This window comes from Geotrypetes seraphini, chromosome 7 (genome assembly GCF_902459505.1).
Source record: "Geotrypetes seraphini chromosome 7, aGeoSer1.1, whole genome shotgun sequence".
In the NCBI taxonomy this organism is placed as follows: domain Eukaryota; kingdom Metazoa; phylum Chordata; class Amphibia; order Gymnophiona; family Dermophiidae; genus Geotrypetes; species Geotrypetes seraphini.
Genome location: NC_047090.1, coordinates 45,735,331 through 45,758,137, shown reverse-complemented (window position 1 = coordinate 45,758,137; position 22,807 = coordinate 45,735,331). Strand labels below are relative to the sequence as shown.

At 44.2% G+C, this 22,807-nt stretch overlaps 1 protein-coding gene across 3 annotated transcripts in view; it reads right to left on the bottom strand.

Moving 5' to 3' along the window:
- Window positions 1-22,807, bottom strand: part of ADIPOR2 (adiponectin receptor 2) — a 180,834-nt gene that overhangs the window by 25,592 nt on the left and 132,435 nt on the right. For all 3 annotated transcript variants that reach the window (XM_033952465.1, XM_033952467.1, XM_033952466.1), the window contains exon 6: window positions 17,441-17,628. In XM_033952465.1, coding sequence (XP_033808356.1) covers window positions 17,441-17,628 — 188 coding nt within the window. The remainder of the gene's footprint in view (window positions 1-17,440; window positions 17,629-22,807) is intronic.

Below are 22,807 nucleotides of genomic sequence, written 5' to 3'. Positions count from 1 at the left end.
GTTGCTAAGGAAAGCATCTTGAATTTCTCCTTGACCAAGCATTTGTTGAGGTCTCGAAGATCTAAAATGGGCCCGAGATCTCCTGTTTTCTTTGGAACTAGAAAGTAACGGGAGTAAAATCCCTGTCCTTTCTGGTCTAGAGGAACTTCTTCTATGGCGTTTAGAAGAAGGAGGGATTGAACCTCTTGAATCAGGAGAGAGGATTGATGAGTGTTCAAAGCAGACTCTTTTGGCAGACTTTGATCGGGATAAGTCTGGAAGTTGAGAGAGTAGCCGTGGCGGATGATGTTGAGGACCCATTGGTCGGATGTAATGATCTCCCAACGGCTGAGATAATAGGTCAGGCACCCTCCTATCGGTTGAGGAAGATGGGCAGATGGTGGAATATTGGCTATGCTCAGGAGAAACACGTCAAAAGGGCTGGGTAGACTTTTGAGGTGGTGGAGGTTTCTGTTGCTGTTGCGCCTGCCTCTGAGGTTGACGTTGTTGTTGTTGTCGCTGACGTCTAGGCTGTTGAGTAGCCTGAGGCAAGGGGCGAGCAGCATAGCGGCGTTGGTAGACCAATTGTTGTCGGAAAGGCCTAGTAGGGGGAGTCTTCTTTTTATTTTTGAGGAGAGTATCCCAACGTGTCTCATGCGCCGATAGTTTTTGTGTTGTGGAATCCATAGAATCACCAAACAGCTCATCTCCTAAGCAAGGTGCATTCGCTAGACGGTCTTGGTGGTTTACCTCTAGTTCTGAGACCCTGAGCCATGCCAACCTGCGCATAGCCACTGACATAGCCGTGGCTCTAGAAGTCAATTCAAAGGTGTCATAAATTGATCTTACTAGAAACTTCCTCAACTGGAGAAGAGAGGAAGTACAGGCATTAAAATTAGATTTTTTGCGATCAGGAAGATATTTCTCAAAAGTAGAAATTGTTTGGATTAAATGTTTCAAATAAAATGAGAAATGAAAAGCATAGTTTCCTGATCTGTTGGCTAGCATGGCGTTTTGATATAACCGCTTGCCAAATTTGTCCATTGATTTGCCCTCTCTGCCAGGAGGGACTGAGGCATACACATTAGCTCCCGCTGATTTCTTTAAAGTGGATTCCACTAAAAGAGATTCATGCGGGAGTTGGGGTTTATCAAACCCAGGAATAGGTATCACCCTGTATAAAGAGTCCAGTTTACGAGGGGCTCCTGGGACAGTCAGGGGAGTCTCTAGGTTTTTATAAAACGTTTCTCTCAATATATCATGGAGAGGAAGTTTAAGAAATTCCCTTGGAGGCTGGTCAAAGTCCAATGCATCAAGAAATGCCTTAGATTTCTTTGACTCAGCCTCCAAGGGAATAGACAAGGATTCACACATTTCCTTTAAGAAAGATGGAAAAGATGTGGAATCCAGATGAGAAGAGGGATTTGTAACTAGCCGTTCCTCCTCATCAGAAGAGCATTCACCTTCGGACAGAAAGGGCTCTTCAGAATCACCCCATAAGTCAGGATCCCTAACCTGAGAGCCATGGTGTCGAGACTCTGGTGTGGAGGGTTCCAGGTGTCGGGTTTTATGGGTAGACTTGCCCGACCTCATGGATACGGTACCAGGCGATGTAACCTGTTGTGCTGGTACCGAGGTTTGTACCGCCTGGTGGTGAGATTTAGGTTCTGGAGCTAAAACCGGCATCGAAGTCGATGAGGTGGTAAGAACCAGTACCGATAAAGTGGATGCCAATAAAAGAGGGCGTTCCACCATCGGTACCGGTGGCTCCGACCGGACCGGAACTGGAAGGTTCTGGGGTAAAAGGGCAAGAAGTAGCTGTTGGAGTTGCTCTCTCAGCTGTACCTGCAGAACAGCGGCAATACGCTCGTCCAGCGAAGGCACCGGTACCGCTTTTTTCTTCTGCGGTACCTTGGGTGCCGCTCGACACTCCGACGAAGAACCCGATGTCGAGGGGCTAACTTCGATCGGAGCGGAGCACTTCCGTGGACGCCTCGCGGTCGGCAGGATTGGACTCACTGCAGTGGAGACCGGAGGACGCTCCAGCGGGGAAGGCTTCTTAGCCGGCTTACCTGCTGGATGCGACGCCGGCGCGGTATCGCGCGGTGTCGATGAAGTCGGTGCCGATTGAGATTGGACCGATGTCGGTGCCGGTACGGTGGAATCGGACATCTCGGCACCGAAGAGCAACCGCTGCTGGATTTGGCGGTTTTTAAGTGTTCTTTTTTTCAAAGTTGCACAGCGGGTGCAAGTGGACGCTTGATGGTCGGGACCAAGACACTGCAGACACCAGTTATGCGGGTCTGTCAGTGAAATTGGCCTAGCGCACCGCTGGCACTTTTTAAACCCGGGCTGAGGGGGCATGAAAGTAAAGACAGCCTCTGCCAAATCGAAGGCCGAGGCTTCGATTGTGGCAACAGGCCCCGCCGGGGCAAAACGAAAACTGAAAAAGAAATTAACTAAAGTTATTTTTTTTTTTTTTAAGAAAAAAATAAAAGAAATAAAGAAATCTTTATTTCAAGCTAGGTTTACGCGAGCGGAAAGAGCAAAAAAATTTCTTCAACGGCCGTTGAGGAAACGCGTATTCTTAGCTCCGCGGAAACTAAGAAACTGGGGACCGCGCGCCTCTGTCGGGCGGGAGGGCACTCGCGCGTGCGCGGTGCGGCCTACCAGAACTTTCCAAGTTCTTAGAGTGCAATCACTCTAAAATTGTCCGTACCGGGGCTCCGTCGGTGCCGTCACCCATCAGTCAAGAATATGCTGCCTGCTTGTCCTGGGATAATAAGGGAATCTGGCCCAGATTTTCAAAATGTTAACGATGTCGCTAAACTGTTTTCCAGCGGTTTAGCCTGTACACAGTTTAGCGACGGTTTATCAAAAGTGAATATCTCCCTGTTTAGCGAGGATTCTAGCAGTCTCCGACACTGACATGCAAATGGGCTCTTCGACATTGAAATGAACCCTCCAGTGGATTCTTTAAAAAATACTGAGCCATTTTTTAAAAGCTTTTGGCAACTACAAAAAGCGACTGGTCCAGGGGTGCCAGTCAGTGTCACAGACTGCTAGAAACCAAACTCCTATGTTGTGATGCAGCGGTAGAAATGCCCATTCTCTCCACTGCATCACAACACCCCTTCCCTGCAGCAACGGCGGCAAACACCACCCTGGAATGGAAGTGACCCCACTCCTCCCCCTCCCCGCAGCAGGAGAGATGCCCATACTGCCCCCACTGCACAAATACCCACCATGACCCGACTCAGACCCCTTCCCCCGGCTGTGGGAGAAATGCCCACTCTGCCCCGCTGGCAAATAACACCCCCTATCACCATTCCGCTGCCCCCTCCCTTTACCTGACCCCCGCAGCAGGAGAGATGCCCACTCTCCCAGCTGAAAAGTAACATCATACTTTTAAATGCAAGCATCAGATGTAACTAGGTAAAAGTAGTGAAAATTGGCAAAAAAATATTACTTCAGTTAAAGCAGTGGTCTCAAACCCGTGGCCCGGGGGCCACATGCGGCCCACCAGGTACTATTTTGAGGCCCTCAATATGTTTATCAAAACAAAAGCAAAATAAAACAGTTTCTTGATCATTTGTCTCTTTAGCTATAACTTACAACATTATTTTTGAGACTTAACCAAAAGGAAAGATTTATAAACTATTGTCATTTCTTTAATAAGACATTAACTATTTTTTCTGCGGCCCTCCAAGTACCTACAAATCCAAAATGTGGCCCTGAGAAGGGTTTGAGTTTGAGACCACTGAGTTAAAGTAACATTATCCTGTCTTTAAAAGTAACAAAATCTTTTACTTAAGTACAATAACTAGTTACATTTACTTAGTTACTATACAACACTGCATTTGTAGGACACAAACTGCAAAAGTCTGTCTGGCATCAGTCTCGGTTCTCCCGTGCTGGATTTGGCTAATATTCTTTCAGACTCTTGCTATTTACAGGACAGACTGTAGAGGTTTTCCAGCATTGGCCTCAGTTCCTAATAATCTTGCCCAAGATAACACATCAACAGCTATGTTACATTTCCACCCTCTTTCTATTTAAGGACCTCTTGTGCCTATCCAGGATTCAAGGGCAAGTTGGATGCACACCTTCTTGCAAAACACATTGAGGGATACAGGTAAACAAGGTCTTTAGCAGGGACCACTGGGATTGGCCTCCGCATGTGCAGGTCTTTTACCCGCTCTGACGCTGCTGGAGCTAGTTTGGGAGTCAGCCGGAGGGAAGGGTAGGACCGCCGGAGGAACTAAAATAAGGTATGGGGAGGTAGCGGGGGGGGGGGGGGCCTCTGCCTGCCTCGGGGGGTGGGGTGCCCTGCCTGCTTGCCTCGGGGTGGGGGGCCCTGCCTGTCACTAGGCCTGCCTGCCCATCACTAGGCCGACCTGCCTGCCTGCCACTAGGCCTGCCTGCTCTGTGCCCCGTCCCTGCCTACCACTAGACCACCAGAGGGTGGACAGGGTACAGAGTCTGGCAGGGGGGGGGGATAGGGTGCAGAGCCTGGCAGGGAGAATTTGGTTCAGAATGGGGTTTTTTTCTTGTTTTCCTCCTCTAAATCTAGGGTGCGTCTTATGGTCAGGTGCGTCTTATGGAGTGAAAATTACAGTATTCAAATTACATTACATTACATTACATTAGTGATTTCTATTCCGCTTGTGCCTTGCGGTTCTAAGCGGATTACATTAGAAGATGGCTGGTCATTTCCAGGCGATGACAATACAATTATTTGTATAACTTTACAAACTTTGCATACCTAACTTTACATAACTTTTCGTACATAACTTTACATAACTTTACGTGGAGTTACTTTGCGTTACTTTACATTATCCTTACCGTGCTTGCATTACTTGCATTAAGTTTACATAATTTATCTTACATAATTTATCTTACATAACTTTACAAGACTTTACGTAGGGTTACTTTGTGTTATTTTACCTTATTATTCCAGTACATTGCATAACTTACATTACATAATATTACAAAGCATAACCTTATGTTATATTACAAAGCATAACCTTATGTTACCTTACATAATATTACAAAGCATAACCTTATGTTACCAAAAAATCATCTGTTCCTAGGTTGTTATATCTGATTTTTCGGTATTTGGGGAAACAGTGTTTCTGGATATGAATTGGCTTATCGCCCGTTGCAACTAGATTAGATGTTGCCTATGGGGACGAAATTGCAGTTGGTTGTGAGTTGCAGGAGGTTATGAAGGGTGAGAAGATGAGGGTAGGTTATAATATTGGGATGTGTTTTTTGAATAGTATAGTTTTTATATCTTTTCGAAACGCTTTGTAGTCCGTAGTTGTGGTCAGCAGCTTGGATATGATGGGGTCAATTTTCACGGCCTGTGTAGCAAGTAGGTTGTCATATAGCTTTTTGCGTTTTGTGCCTTTGAGTGAGGGGTAGGTGAATGGGGTCTGGGTTCTCCTTACTCTAGTTGAGAGGTTTCGGATTAGGCGGCTGTTTAGGTAGAGAGGTGCTGTTCCGTTTAGTGCTTTGAATAATAGACAGTATAGTTTGAATTGCGTTCTTGCTTGTATCGGTAGCCAGTGTGAGTCGAGATAGGCATTAGTGATGTGATCGTATTTTCCTAGCGAGTAGATAAGTCTGAGTGCTGTGTTCTGTACTGTCTGTAATTGTTTGGTCATGTAAGCGGGGCAGGGTAGATAAAGGCTGTTGCAGTAGTCTACAAGTCCTAGTACAAGTGATTGGACTAAGATCCTGTATTGTATTTTGTCAAAGAATTTTCTTATTTTTCGCAGGTTGCGCATGGTGTAGAAGGCTTTTTGGATGGTTTTGTTAGTATGAGTCTGCATTGTGCATCTCCTGTCTATCGTTACTCCCAGGATTTTGAGTGCTGGCTGTATTGGGTATGTGATTGCATTTGTCATCAGATCAGTTAAGGTAGGTTCTTTGTCTTTTTCTAGCAGCAGGAATTTGGTTTTATCCGTGTTCAGTTTCAGTTTGTGGTTGGTCATCCATGTTTCTACCGTTTCCAGAGTTTTTTTCAGTCGTCCTGATGAATTGGGGTCTTGGGTATTGAAGGGGAGTAGGATTGTTATGTCGTCTGCGTAGCTGAATGAGACTATATTTAGGGAGTCTAGAGTGGTGCCCAGTGAGGATACGTAGAGGTTGAAAAGTATGGGTGATAATGGAGATCCTTGCGGTACTCCACAGGGGTTTGACCAAGGGTCAGATATGTGGTCTTTTGTCTTTACTTTATAAGTTCTAGTTTTAAGGAAGCCTTGGAACCAGTTGAGTACCAAACCTGAGATCCCTATGGCGTCTAGTATCTGGAGTAGTATGTTGTGATCCACTAGGTCGAAAGCTGCTGAGAGATCTAGTTGGATAAGTAGTATCCTGTTCCCTTTGCTGATGTGTTGGCGGGCTATATCCATTAGAGATACAAGTAGTGTCTCTGTGCTGTGGTTTTTTCTGAATCCTGATTGTGATGGGTGTAGTATGTTGTGGTCTTCTAGGTAGTTGGTGAGGTATTGTGCTACAAGACCTTCTTGTAGTTTGATATATAATGGGATTGAAGCGATGGGTCTGTGGTTGGCTGGATTATTGTTTGGAGCTTTGGGATCTTTCGGTATGGGGGTGATAATAATCTCGCCTAGTTCTGGTGGGAAGTGACCATCTGTGAGCGTGGATTGTAGCCAGTTCATGAGGTTAGCTTTGAACTTGATGGATGCGGTTGTTAGCAGGTACGATGGGCAGCTGTTTAGGTCACAAGAAGTTTTACTATATTTGTTGTATAGTCGAGTCATGTCGTTCCATTGTACTTTGGGGAAGTTAGTCCACGTTCTGTCAGCTACTAAGGCTTCATCTATTGTTGGTGTTGTTATAATCTCATCGAGGAGGGTTAATGAATTGTTGAATGTGGATCTGATATTGGTGATTTTGTGCTTGAAGTAGTCTGCTAATTGGTGGGCTGAAGGAGATTGGTTTCCTTGAGTAGCTAGGAAAGGTTTGGTGTCCGTGAGTTTTCTTACAATATTGAAGAGTATTTTTGAGTCTGGGTTTTCAGTGCCTATTAGTTTGGAGTAGTATGCTTTCCTTTTTTCCTTTAGTTTGATGTTATATTGTTTGATTTGGTTTCTCCATGCTACTTTTGTTTGGTCTTGTTTCTGTTTTTTCCATATTCTTTCGAGGTGTCTGCATTGTCTTTTTAAATGGAGTAGTTCGGCGTCGAACCATAAAGTATGGCATGACATGCTACATTACAATGTCAACACAATGCTCAATTAGATTAGATCTCTTGAAGGACTTCTCAACTTTAGGAAAAGCAATAAAAAAAAAACAAAAAACATACTTCTTCACCTAACTCCCCTGCCCATGACCAATAGATTACACAGAAATGTATATTGATTCAAGATCATCGGTATATAACCAAGGCAAATTGCTACCTGTAATCTATATATTATGTATTCTGGTATCAGATCCCTAATATGTGTCGAGTTAGGATAAAAACTTATACTGAAAAAAACTTGTACTATAACCATGGCAAACTGTAACCTGTTAAATGTATATTATGTATGTTAGCCTGTAACCCATTCTGAGCTCTTTGGGGAGGACAGGATAGAAAACGAAATAAATATGATTTCATTTATAAATCACAGTACACCCAAAAAGTTTGAAGCAGTTAACAGGTACAAAAAATAAAACTTGACATAATTGGTAAAGTAAACTAAAAATACAATAATCAGAATTCATTCACAAATTTACTGTACAGATAAGTTTTCCATTTACACCTCCCTATAGGCCTGAGTCAATCAGAGCCTTAGAACCCTCCCCAGCATACCGTCATTTTGAAAAGGCAAGCCTGCTGGCCGGAGCGAGTAGGCATCCCTCTAGCCAACCTTCGTGAATAAGGTAGGAATAGCGGAGGGTTGGGGGGGGGGCACAATGGCGGATCAATCCTGTTCCTGGGGGTGGGGTTTTGCATATGTGTGTCAGAGGGTTGCTTTACAGTGGTAGCGAGAGGGAGTAGGCATCCTTCCCCCTGCCGGTAGTGTTGCTCGACAGTGGTGGTGGGAGGGAATGGGCATCCCTCTTGCTGCCAGAGGGTGTGTGTGTTGGGTGGATTGCTTGATGGCAGCAGGAGGGAGTGGGTATCCTTCTTGCTACTGGGGTTGTGTGTATATCAGGCAGGTTGCTTGATGGTGGCAGTGGAAGGAAGTGGGTATCCCTCCCGCTGCCAGGTGTCAGGGTGTATGTGTTGGGTGGATTGATTGACGGCGGTGGCAGGAAGGAGTGAGCAGGCATATCTCCTGCTGCTGGGGAGAGGGTGTCAGGGGGTTGCTTGATGACGGTGGTGAGGGGAAGGAGTGGTCCCTCCTGCTGATCTTCGATTTGGGGTCTTTTTATTTTTTTTAAGTTTGTGAGTGTGACAGGATGGAGTACCTGTCACTGGCCAGTGGAGGGAGCCCAAGCAGTATAGCTCAATGAGCCTTAGAGGAGAGCTGATTTGCATAAGAGCTGCTAGTGCTTCTGGGAGCTGCCTACTCACCCTGAGCGCATTGTGGTGCGCTCCCAGCACAGAGAGCTCAGAAAGATAAGAAACTCTTCCGGGAGCTTAGCAGCTCTCGGGAGGAGGAGGAATGCTGGCTTCGGCCTAACTTCTGGTAAGCCCCGGAGGCTACTGCTGATAGGCACTGATAGGGGCCCAGTGCAGCAGAGTAGAGTGGCCAGACTGACCAGTCCTAACAGAGGGGACTGGTGCAGCAGAGAAGTGGAAGCCCGGTGGTGGGAGTATCTGCGGGAAACTACACACCGGCAGAGAGATCTGGGAGAGAGTTCTGACCCTGTTTGGCCGATCAGTCCTGACAGGGGGGAGGGTCCGTGGGACCTAAACACAGGCAGGGAAAGAGCTAAGAAGTAGCTGGGGACCAGTAGAGACTGGAGTTGAGGGGCTTAGGCTTGACGACAGGAGGTGGGACCAGTGAAGAAGAATCCAGGCAAGTCCTCAGTGCATGCATTTGTGAGAAGACGGCTGAGGGACTGGGAGAGCCCTCAGTGCATGTGTGCAGGATAAGACGACTGAGCAACAGTCCTTGGTGCATGCATCAGCGAGAAGACAACCGAGAGGCTGGGAGAGGCCTCAGTGCATCTGTAAGATGACTGAGCAATGGAGAAGCTAAGACAATCCAAGGCCCTGGGGAGCATTAGCCAAAGGACTGAGGAGCGGTCTGACAGAGGGGACTGGCTGGGACAGTGGCAACTAGCACAGGGACCGGTAATGGCACTGGACACTACCGAAGACTGGGAAGGCCCATGGAAGGTTAGGAAGGATTTTGGAGTCCTGGAGTGCAGGGAGGACTCAGGTTTTAAGGGAATGAATGTAGAATGCATGTTTGTAACCCTGTATTTATGTTTTTACAGTGAACAATGGTGCCTGGAAGTGTGGTTATGTGACGGGTATACTGCTCGGCTGGTCACATGATGACAGTGGGTGTATTCTGTTTATGCGCCAATCGCTATCACCAGCAATCGGCACATGCAAATTTAGTGACACTCTGCAAACCTCATTTGCATGCGCATTTTTTTAAAAGAATGACTTGTCTTTTTGAAATCATTACAATAGCGGCCATGATAGCGGTCCGTCAGATTTTACTATGAACATTAGAGAATCTTCCCCCTGGTGCTAAAAGGCTAAAACTTACACATCACTAAGGAAGAAGCGCCCCAGAACTTACATTAAGGAGTTCAAGGCACTCTTCCAACAGGTAACAACACGCCTGCAACCTTGCTGACCCTAAAGTGACCAATGAAGATGTACGACACATAAAAACTTCTATTTCTCAGGAATTCAGAAAGGAATTTTGTTTTACTGTTGCAGAAATGGTGCACATGAAGGGTTTATTTGCAATACAGCCAAGGAAGGGATATCTCTACTTCCTAAGTCTTCACTATAGGGTATTGCAAGCCTGAGCACGAGGCAGACCGCGGCAGCGTTTTGACTTCTTGTTCTTATCTTCTTACAGGACAGGATCGGGAGACAGCAGGGAGGAAGCCAGGACAGAGAGGACTGAGAGGAGAGACGCAGGGAGGAAGCCAGGACAGAGAGGACTGAGAGGAGAGACGCAGGGGAAGCCAGGAAGGGAGGAAGGCTGATCGGGGTAGCGGCGAGAGATAGCTCCGCCCACCCCCTCCGCGTCAGAGGTCGCTTCGGTGCCCACGAGAGAAGGAACCAGGAGTCCAGGCTGCTCAGCAGCAAATCCAATCTTCTTAAAAATCTTCAATCTTCTTAAAATAAAATTAAAAAAAAAAAAAAAAAAAAAAAAAAAAATTTTCTTCTATATTCACTATTTCTCTCTCTCTACTTCTCTACCTAGACACGAGTCGGGAAGGAAACATGGATGCAGCAGAAGGCCAGCGAAGCTTTCCAGTATACTGCATTGACTGTCACATGTATGACTACCTACCTTCCGGGAGGCAGGCCTACATATGCGGTCGATGTAAGGAACTGGCTAGCCTTAGGAAGGAGGTCGGGAGACTGCAGATCAAAGTACAGGAACTAGAGGGACTCCGCTCCATAGAGGACCCAAGGGAATTTGAACCAACTGAGGACACCACCATAGAAATCCACATCAACGAACAGGTCAGAGAGCTTGAAAGATTCATCGAGGAGGCCTGCAGGATGGTAGAGACACAGGATCACCCGCTCCCCAGAAGGGAACAATCGGATGGAGGGCAGGACCCGCCAGGAGCCACCAGGACCCACCAGGAGCCGAGGGCGAGGAACCTTGCAGAGGAACCAACCAGGAGAATGAAGGATCGGAGGACCCAATCATCGACACAGACCTGAGACCCAGGAGGAAGCTGAGGGGAGGAAAATCTGCTATCGTGGTGGGAGACTCAATCCTGAGAGAGGTGGACAGTCACATAGCAGGAGGCAGATCGGACCGCCTAGTGACATGTCTCCCAGGGGCGAGGACAAAGGACATCTCCGACAGAATCGAGAGAATCATGGAGGGAGCTGAGACAGAGGACACAGCAGTGATAATCCACGTCGGAACAAATGACGTCAGCAGAAGGAATTTCAACATGACTACACTGACCGAGCATTTTAAGATCCTGGGGAGGAAACTGAAGCTGAGGACGGGGAAGATAGCCTTCTCGGAGATCCTACCAGTACCAAGGGCAGATGCGAGGAGGCAGACCGAGCTGCAGGCAACAAATGGATGGCTAAGGCGATGGTGTGACGAGGAGGGTTTCCTCTTTGTACGGAACTGGTCAACCTTCCTGGGGAAAAACAAACTCTACAGGAAAGATGGACTGCATTTGAGCAAGGCTGGGACGAGGATGCTGGCACGTAACATCCAGACCTGCATAGACATGACTTTAAACTGATAACAAGGGGAAAGCCGACAGTCGATCGGACCTCGACACATCGGACCACAGTATCGAGCAAGGATACTGAGACAGGAACTGGAAATAGTGGGCTAGAGACAAAATGGACGCTTTATGGACATAAACCCAAAGATGCAGCACAGGGACCCGAGGGGAAATTAAAGCTAAAGAGTAAGACAAAGAGGAAGCAGCCGGAACCAGAGAGCTATCAAAGAACAAAGAAGCAGGCAGAGGACAGGATAGACAGACCACAAGAGGCAGCACAGGAGATAAACAGGAGCAACAAATCAGGAGTAGATCCAAAAGAAAAGGTAACAAACTGGGACTTAAAATGCCTATATACAAATGCTAGGAGTCTAAGGACTAAAATGGGGGAGCTAGAAGTTATAGCCGGAAATAAGGACCTAGACATAATTGGAATCACAGAGACATGGTGGTCGGAGGATAACAAATGGGATGTGGCCCTACCAGGGTACAAACTCTACAGGAGGGACAGGGCACACAAGAAGGGGGGAGGAATAGCACTGTATATAAAGGACTCTATTCCTTCATCCAGAACAGAAACAACAATAAGGGCAGACAGTCTGGAGTCGTTATGGGTTAAGCTGACAGGAGGGGAAGGAGCTGACATCAAATTGGGACTGTACTATCGACCACCAGGACAGCCAGACGCAATCGACCTGGACCTGGAGGCCGAACTGAGACAGATGAGCAAAAGTGGAAGAGTGGTGGTTATGGGGGATTTCAACTATCCAGGAATAGACTGGGACATTGGGCACTCAAATTGCACGAAAGAAACTACATTCCTAGAGGCGATAAGGGACTGTTTCATGGAGCAGCTGGTCACGGAACCAACGCGAGGGGAGGCCACCCTAGACCTAATCCTCAACGGGCTAGAGGGACCCGCAAAGGAAGTGGTGGTACTAGCACCGTTAGGAAACAGCGATCACAACATGATCCAGTACAAATTAAACATGGGAACATCAAAGGTGAAAAGAACCACAACGACTGCACTCAACTTCAGAAAAGGAAACTACAAGGTCATGAGGAAAATGGTACGAAAAAAGCTCAATAACAACTCAGGGAAGGTGAAGACCGTAAAGGAAGCCTGGACACTGCTTAAAGGCACAGTGCTCGGGGCACAAGACCTGTGTGTCCCAAGGTTTAGGAAAGGGTGCAAAAAAAAACCGATCTAGAAACCCAGCATGGATAACAACTGCAGTTAAAAAGGCGATAAGCGACAAGAAATCATCCTTCAAAAAATGCAAAAAGGAACCAACAAAGGAAAACCAGGTAGAGCACAAAAGACACCAGAAACAATGTCATCAAGAGGTCAGGAAAGCAAAGAGAGAATATGAGGAAAAATTGGCAGGAGAAGCAAGAAACTTCAAACCCTTCTTCAGGTATGTGAAAGGGAAACAGCCAGCCAGAGAAGAAGTGGGACCACTGGACGACGGAGACAGGAAAGGAGCGATAATAGAGGAAAAAGAGATAGCTGACAGGTTAAACGAATTCTTCTCGTCAGTCTTCACCAGAGAGGACACATCCAATATTCCGGAACCCGAGGTAATTATAAACGGAGAACACGATGAAAGGCTGGTACAACTAGAGGTAAGCAAAGAGGATGTCCTCAGACAGATAGACAGACTGAAGAGCGACAAATCACCAGGCCCGGACGGCATCCACCCAAGGGTACTAAAAGAACTGAGAAACGAAATAGCAGAGACATTTCGCCAAATATGCAACCTCTCCCTAAAGACAGGGGAGATCCCAGAGGACTGGAAAATAGCAAATGTCACGCCCATCTTTAAGAAGGGATCAAGGGGTAACCCGGGAAACTATAGGCCTGTAAGCTTGACCTCAGTTCCAGGGAAGATGATGGAAGCAATGGTAAAGGACAAAATCTGCGAACACATAGAAAACAATGGACAACTGAAGACGAGTCAGCATGGCTTCTGCAAGGGAAGGTCATGCCTCACGAACTTGCTGCACTTCTTTGAGGGAATAAACAACCAGATGGATAAGGGGGAATCCATAGACATCATTTACCTTGACTTCCAAAAAGCCTTCGACAAGGTACCTCACGAGCGGCTACTTAAAAAGCTGTGGAACCATGGGGTGCAAGGGGATATCTACCGATGGATCAAACACTGGTTGGCAGGCAGGAAACAGAGGGTTGGAGTGAAAGGCCAATACTCAGACTGGCAATGGGTCACGAGCGGAGTTCCACAGGGGTCGGTGCTGGGACCTCTACTGTTCAATATATTTATCAACGATCTGGAGGCAGGGACAAAATGTGAGGTTATCAAATTTGCCGATGATACCAAACTCTGCAGCAGGGTTAGAAACACGGAAGACTGTGAAGACCTGCAAAGAGACCTAACGAGACTGGAAGACTGGGCAAAAAAGTGGCAAATGAGTTTTAACGTAGAGAAATGCAAGGTCATGCATGTAGGGAAAAAGAACCCGATGTTCAGCTACAAAATGGGGGGAACACTGCTAGGGGTGAGTACCCTTGAAAGGGACCTGGGGGTGATGGTCGACACATCACTGAAACCATCGGCGCAGTGTGCGACAGCCTCAAAGAAAGCAAACAGAATGCTGGGCATCATCAAAAAGGGTATCACAACCAGGACGAAGGAAGTCATCATGCCGCTGTATCGCGCAATGGTGCGCCCGCACCTGGAGTACTGTGTTCAATACTGGTCGCCATATCTCAAGAAGGACATGGCGATACTCGAGGGAGTGCAGAGGAGGGCGACTAAACTGATAAAAGGTATGGAAAATTTTACATACGCCGACAGGTTAAAAATGCTGGGGCTGTTCTCCCTAGAGAAGAGGAGACTTAGAGGGGACATGATAGAAACCTTCAAAATCCTTAAGGGCATAGAGAAAGTGAATAAGGATAGATTCTTCAAACTGTGGGGAGCCACAAGAACTAGGGGTCACTCGGAGAAATTGAAAGGGGACAGGTTTAGAACAAATGCTAGGAAGTTCTTTTTTACTCAGAGGGTGGTGGACACATGGAATGCGCTTCCGGAGGATGTGATAGGCCAGAACTCTGTACAGGGGTTCAAGGAGGGTTTAGATAGGTTCCTGGAGGATAGGGGGATTGAAGGGTACAGATATAACTTGAGGTAGGTTATAGAAGAGGACAGAAACCACTTCACAGGTCGCAGACCTGATGGGCCGCCGCGGGAGCGGACCGCTGGGCGAGATGGACCTCGGTCTGACCCAGTGGAGGCAACTTCTTATGTTCTTATGTAGTAGAATATGGTGTGGATCCAAGTAGTTAGTTATTCCATTGTACACAGGAAGTTCCAACTGGTTAACTGTAAAATTCCTACAACGTCTCAATCAAACCAAAATGTACAAATATTCTTCTAGAAAAAATACACACAGAGCACATCCAAATATGGAAAGAGAAATGTAAATTAATATAACGACATGTATTGCAGTTCTAAGTTAAGAAGTCATTATATGTTCTAGATGTGACACGATATCTCATAATTACACAAATGGAAAAGGTACATAAGAGATATTAGATGCCATGTGGATGGAATAATTCCATACAGTGCATCAAGTATGTTCTAAAGTTCGAAACATTTTCTAAATCATGCAATCACTCAAAAAGTATTGAAACACAAAATTTTCCTGCCTCCTTGGATAATAGTGGATAGTCTTTACAAACCTGGCCATTTTATTTTCTTGAGAAAGGGATGTCTTGACTTATAACTAGATTGCTCATGTTCAAGGCAGTCCTGTTGCATTGATCAGTAAGGCTCTTTATTTTGGTGGTGTTTATTGAGCTTAATACTTGAACCACAAAATAATCAGTTTGGCAAGTCTCTTAGAAGGGTAAAGGCCCACGATTGAAGCCACCTACATAATTCCTGGTTCTAAATTTCAAAACTCATTTTTGGTAGGGAGACAATGATTTATGCCATAGGAATTAGCCTTAATATGGTGTTTCAAACAATTTTGAGATACTCAAACAAAGTTTGATTCAATTGCGACTAGAATATTGCTGTGCTAATCAAGGTGACTCTGGCCCTTTTACATCTAGGAATCCAAACGTCAATAAAAAACTGTAGAATGTAAAAATTTTTCCCGTTCTCTGTTTTGGTGAGGATTTGTAAAGAACATTTTAAAAAGGAAAACTCCCTCAACCCAAAATCATTTACAAAATATTTCAAATATAGATCTGTGGTTACCATCCCTGGTCTTCAAAGACCACAAACAAATGTAGATAATCAGATGTACTTGCATATATCTACACTAAGATTCTGATTACGTGGCACAGTATAGTTGCTTACATGCGAGAACCCTTAATGTAAACTATTAACACAGAGCTAACCTCTGCTGTTCACTGTTTCATTTGTTGAGCAGGGATTTTGTCTTCTATGTGGGTGTGTACAGTGTGGCATATGTCTAGTAGTGCTACAGAAATAAGTAGTAGCAGTAATAGCTGCCTTCATTATTTCCTCAAAAATCAGCATTTTGCGTCTTTCAATTTCTAGAACCCTCTCAAGCCATTCTACAAGTAATAAGACTAGAATCAAAACAAAACTTGTTGGTGCTGAGATGACAATTCCTGTCATTCATCTGTTCTTTACAAACCTCTCAAGGATTACCCATTGCTTTCTCTTCCACAACTCTGCCCCCTGAAGCCTCCAAAACAGCTCTAAGACCCAGAGCCACTGATGGTTTTCAGTTTCTAGTGCCAGACCTGATGATTCATTTGACTTCTGGGTTCCTTACACTCCCCTGTTATCTTCAGCTCTTTTTCTTTTTTTAATAATCAAATGATTCCTCCAGTGTCAATTCATTTTGCTTTGGATAATAAACTCTAAAAAGGTTATCTGTTGATTTTGCATATTTGTTTTCTGAAGCCTGGTGTGAAGTCTATGGCTCTCCTCGATTGAATCATTGTTTCGTTTTGTACATGTTTTGCCTTTGTTATTCACCAATAAAAATCATTTTTGATTAAACAATTCATTTTCTTCTATTTGACTATTAGAATTATTCAGTTGTTAGCCATCGAAACTGAGACTATTTCTAGTCATATCTAACTACGATTTTGGTAAATACGGTACAAAATTGTTGCTTGAAAAGTTTTAGCCATAGTAGCATAATATTTGATGTTTCAGGAGGTTACTAATAAAAAAGACTAGGTACCAGAGACAGAGCACACCTTTTAACCCAGCAACAAAAGTAATTTTTCTTACACATTAGTAACGGAGATTGTAAAAGAATTCCATTTACATTGACTAGGTCTTCATTATAAGAATCTTCTTCTGTCTGTCTCCTCCAGTGGGAAGAAAGATGAAGCTGCTCATCTGGAATTGATGGGAAAGCCTTGTTTGCCCATTGAGCATTTCACAAGGGTGCTAATGAAAAACAAGCAGACTCAAAATATTTCTGTGAACCATAATCATAAAATACATATTTGAAGCAGTTGTCCAGTGATGCAGTTTTTATTATAAACATGACTTGACAGCATACTACGGAAGAGTTTAATGTGCCCCCTCTCTAGGGATTGAGGAGAGCAGAGAATGCAAGGCAACAAGTGGGGAAGGCTCCCACTGATGTCATTAAAGGTGTGGAAGAACAGCCCAATGATTAGTGCAGTGGCCTGCGAACCAGGAGAAACGGGTTCAATTCCCAGTGCAGCTTCTTGTGACCCTGGGCAAGTTGCTTAACCCTCCTTTGTCCCAGGTACAAAAATACCAAACACCAAAACCTTGGATTGTGAGCCTACTGGGGACAGAAAAAGAAATACCTATATATATAATTTGTAGAAAAATTTTGATTGACCCGCAGAAAGACAGTATATCAAATCCCTTCCCCTCCATCCCTTTTCATTAGAATCTTCTGCTACAATGTGTACTGACTTAATATTCCTTGAACAGTGCTGTAGAAATAGTATGAGCACCTTAATCTGAGGGTCAAACTACTAAAACTATAGAGCAGTAGACTGCTTAGGATTGGTTTATAGAATTTCCTTCTTCATTCTAAAGAACATATACCAAGCATAATAAAAGGTTTACTAAGCAGGAAGGGTAAACATAAAATCTGGTCTTACCAGCTCTCACACCCCTGTACTGTGGTGTGGCAAACAGATCCCACTGGGAGACTATGATGGCTGCTATACCCAGCACACAGATCACGATCAGGTAGATAAAGCAAGGTTGTGGACTGCAGTAGAAGGAGTAATACAGCCAAGGGACAAAACTGCCCATAATCAGAAGAGCAATGCCAGAGTAATCCAACCTAAAAAGATAATGAAAAAAATATTTCATAACTCCTAACAACCATTTCCTTTTCTCCATTCCAAAAAAAGGTTATTGTGCATAGTAAGAGGCTCATTTTCAAAAAAACTAAGACATCTGAAAAGTGGCATAAATCGGCAGGACTTCCAAGTGCAAATTTTCAAAACCAGTCAGGATTCTTAGCCACTGTGCATCCAAAGTTTGAGGGGGCATGTTGGACGCATGTTATGGGCAGGCTTTGGGTGTGCTTAGACTTGGATGTCTTGTTGGCAATAATCAAACCTTTCCCAGGATGTCCAGGACAGAACTGTTTTCAAAGCATCTAAGTGGCAAAAAGGTACCCAAACTGACCAATTGAACACTGGAGGGATTAAGTCATAACTCCCAACATTGCCCCAGTAGTCACTGACACCCCCCCCCCCAAAAAAATAAAAAAAATAAAAAAAATAAAAAAACCTGAATGAAACAGCACACAGATCACGATCAGGTAGAACAGCAGCACCTGGTATGGGAAATCCTAGTAGAGCATCACACAGATGTCTTAAGTAGCCTGGAAAGTGGGCTAGTGAACCACAGAGAGGAGGACCCAGGCCCATAAGTCACTCTAACCACTACATATATGGTAAAATGTGTGAGGCTGCCAAAAACCTACTATACTGCCATATAGGTACCACCTGCAGTAACAAGGGCTATTGGGGTGGTAGTCAGATTATAAGGGGTCATGAGTAGATGTACATCTGGCACCCTTTATGTGAAGTTCACACTGCTCTGCTGGCAGGTCCATTACAGTGCTGGCCCCCTCCTATTTCCAAATGGTCTGGATTTGGACATTTTGCACTTGGACATTTTTGTGATCGAAAATGGCCAAAAAAGTTAGGGTTCCTAAGGTAGATGTCCTGACAGTCTAAGTAGGCAATTTTCACAAAAAAAATTTGGATGTTCAGTGGATGTTCGAAAATGGTAGTTTCTCTGCCCCGAATATGGGACATCTTGCAGGAAATGTCCAAAGTCGGACTTGGGTGCACTATTGAAAATGGCTCTCTATATATTTTATTTTTATTTATTTGAATTAACTACCTTTATGAAGAGATTCACCCAAGGTGGTGTACAGCAATTACAGTTTAACATAAAACTAACAATTTTGTTAATAGCATAACAGTAGTAAAAAGACCAAATATAAATGAAATAGAGTAAGTGAGGTAAACTCAAAATCGGCAAAACTGAAACTTAATAATACTACCATGAAACAGTTTCAAAAATATACTTACAACAGCACAGAAATTTCAAATAAAAGAGATATAATACAATGTCAGCATCAGAGTATTCAAATATACATAAACTAGTCTTATAGCCCGTTACATTAACGGGTGCTAGAATATATATGTGTGTGTCTGTTTTTATTTTTTTTTCTCTCTCCTTAGTCGCTTTCTGTATTTCTGTCTGTTTTTTTTATTTTTTTTTTCCCTTGGCTGTCCACTACCACCCCTTGCCTGCTCCCCCTGTCCATTCTCCCTTCCTTTTACCTCCCCTGTGTCCTCCACCACCCCATCACTGCTCACCTTATCCAGCAGAAGCCCTTCTCCCTTTGTTTTACCTCCCCCTGCCCATCATCACCTCCTTCCTGCTCCCCCTGTCCAGCAGTAGGCCTGTCTTTATTTTTCTGCCCCCCCCCTGTTCATCAGCACCTCTTCCCCTGTCCATCAACCCCTTTTCTACCCTCCATTTCCGTGTGTTGCAGCATTTCCCTCCCACCCCACTTCCCTGTACAGTATTTTCCTCCCCCCCCATACATTCCTTCTTAACTCCATGCCCTACTTATGTGTTTTCCGGGTTTGGCTGCTGCGGCCTGCAGCCGCCGCGGCCAGCAGTCGCCATGGCTGACATCCAACTCAGGCCGCCGTGCCACAGGAGAAGCAGTGCCCAACTTAAAACCCGTAAGGGCAGTCGAAATCTGCCTCGGGGGGGGGGAGGAAGAGAGAGAGCGGAGAGGCGGCGACCGCTGCGTCTTTGAACAGGGAGCAAGACAGACCGCAAGCCGCGCATGCGCACTTCCTATGTGTCGCTACAGCTCACGGAAAACCGGCGCACACATAGGAAGTGCGCATGCGCGGCCTAGCGTTTTATTATATTAGATATGATACTAATGCTATTCTTATTCTAAAGCTGAGGGGCCAAGGCTCTCCATTATCGCCTACTCTTTTTAACATCTACTTTGTTTCTTTGGCAAATCTATTGCATGACTTGAAAATTAAATTCTACATTTACGCAGACAATATTACCATACTTATTCCAATGACAGCATTTACAGTGAATTTAAAAGATCAGATTGCATCTCTCCTGGCCCAAATGGAACACTGGATGATCAAATTTAAACTTAAGCTTAATTCAGAAAATTCTAAGCTCATCTTTTACAAAGGCGCACTAAGCGTTTTAGCGTGGATTTAGTGCACGCTGAAACAACGTGTGCGCTAACCGCTAATGCATCCATAGGATAACATGCATGTGTTAGCATTTAGCGTGTGCTAAAAAGCTTAGTAAACCTTTGTAAAAGAGGGGGTAAGTTTTTTCTTGCCAGTCCAAACGACAAGATTACAGATAGAATACTTCAAATAAATGGTCAGCATTTTGCTATAGCCACTTCTATTAAGATCTTGGGTGTAACATTAGATCGTTATTTAACTCTAGAAGATCATACCGATCTTCTAGATGGTAAAAAAATGGTAAAAAAAATGCTTTGCGATCCTTTGGAAACTTCGAACCATTAAAAAATATTTTGACCTAGCATCCTTTAGGCTATTGGTTCAGTCTTCAATCCTATCTGCCCTTGACTATTGTAATATTATTTACTTGGTATCTCATAAAAAATTTTTAAAATAAAATACGAGTCATACAGAATAGTTTGGTTTGTTTGATTTTTGGGTTGAAAAAATATGATCATGTGAGTCCATATTATCAACGGCCTCATTGGCTGCTATTTGAGAAAAGAATTCTGTTCAAATTTGGTTGCATTTGTTTTAAGGCACTGTTTGGTCTGGTTCCAGGATACCTGTCCTCCCAATTTAAGCTAAATAAATCTAACAAAAATACCCCAAAAAATTGTATGTTCATATATCCTTCTGTAAAAGCTTGTCGTTATAAGAGGTTTTTGGAAAAGTCATTTGCCTTTCAAGCAGGAAAAATGAATTCTTGGTTAAGTAATTTGATTCCTCAAGCACCATCATATTATGTCTTTAGGAAGTTACTGAAAACCTATCTGTTTGACAAATTAGTAACATGAACTTTGTTGTATCCCCTCTTATATGTATATTCACTTATTGTACAGTTCTTCTTTGATGTGAACCGCCTAGAACTTTATGGCAGGCGGTATATAAGAATAAAGTTTATTATTATTATTAGTTGGAGACAAGATGGGTGGTATAGAGTCTGTTGGGATAAACAGATGGGAGGCTAAACTCAGGCAAGTTGAACAGTTGAATTTTCTCCCGTCCAATGGGTCTGAAGAGTGATGAGCTAATTCTCTATTGCACAGGACAAATGAGAGGCTGTGAAAAGAACATAAGTGTTAGTCTGGTAAGTGGGTTGCTCGGTTTCACATTGTTTGAGAGTACAGTATGATCCTATTGGCATTGATTTTGTGCATTTTAATTGTTGCAGAACAGAATGGGCTCGGTTGGAGAGTTCCCTGTATCCCGCCTCCTTATTTCTTCTCTTATAGTAACTGTCAACTGCTTGGGTATGAACTGAGAAGCTACAGTATAGTCTTGTAATGCAGGAGGTGGGGCCAACAGAGACAAAAATGTAGATGATTTCTTCTACACATCTTGCGACTAGAGGTGAATAACCCACTGGTTCAAGACTCCTTCTTTCTACTAGAAAGAAGATTATTGAGGTAAGAACCTAATCTTCCCATCTGGTGACTGAGGTAACCATGAGTTATCCCAGGGACCTATTGTTATGACTCCAACTTCTTGTTCCAGACATTAAACCAAAATATTTTGTTCTATGAAGGAAAAATATGTACTCTGCGAGCTGTGCTGTTTATACCTTGCTATGTCAATTATTCAGCTAAATCTTTCATATAATATTAGGGTCTTTTAAAGTCTTAACTAAAAGTTTATCTAATACATATTAGTTATGTCCCCCCCTTATATTCTGCATAATACAATTATCCCCATCAAGACATGTATGTAAACATAATCCAAATGCTTGTATCTTCGGGCGCCAGAGAAAGCCTGAGAACCCAGACCCACACAGCTCCACATGCATCTTCAGGAGGGATGCAGCCAGAATCCACTAAGTCCTCAGGACCAACACGGGGTCATGTAGCCTGTGCTCAAGCTCAGGTAACAACCAGGAGCGAGCCTTGCTACCAGGGAACAAGTCCCCTAAGACACCAAAATTCTTAAAGCAGGCTGGCCAGGAGGTGCATGGTAAAAGGGTTGCCCTCCCAGCTACAGACTTCTGATCCAGACAATCTGTCTCTTCTCTCAGGCGCAGCTGCTCCAGTAACCCCGGGGACCTCTGGAGCACCAAGAAGCTCAAAATCCAGATAAAAACCTGAAAATAAACCAGAATCAGAGGAAAGAACTGAGCAGCTACAGTACACCTCTGTGATGAAGGAGGTGGAGCCAAGCTGTAGTTTTATGGGTTGCTTAATGGTGGCAAGCAGGTATTCATGTGGGTATAAGTGTTTTGCCTCTTGAGTTTGTGTTCTGTAGGCAGATTGGGGGGGTCTTATTTTTCATTCTTCCCCCAAATAACTGAGTTGAATTTTTGATTTACCAAGCCAAAGCACATTCTTGTTTAAAGTAGGTAGGGTTTCCTAGCTCTCCAGCTATTCAGTATAACAAAAAGTCAGTTTGTTTTTGGTAGCAATTAGCAGTGGAGTGTTAATTATGCATAATAGATCTTGATGAGTGAGTCTCCTTGAAGAAGCTAGTAAGCAGATTCTCTTTGAGATACGAGGCCAGACAGGCATCAGCATATAAAATATACTACTCTTGATTCTAGGTTATGGGTGAATAAAATGTCTCACGGTTTAGTAGTCATCAAAATAAAATCATCACAGCTCCATTGTAAAAAAAAAAAAAACTAATGTAACAGCCGTTGGCAGTCCATCAGTGTAGCTGATCTAAGGGTTGTTTTTTTCAGAACAGTTTCTGAAATGCAAATACAGAGTC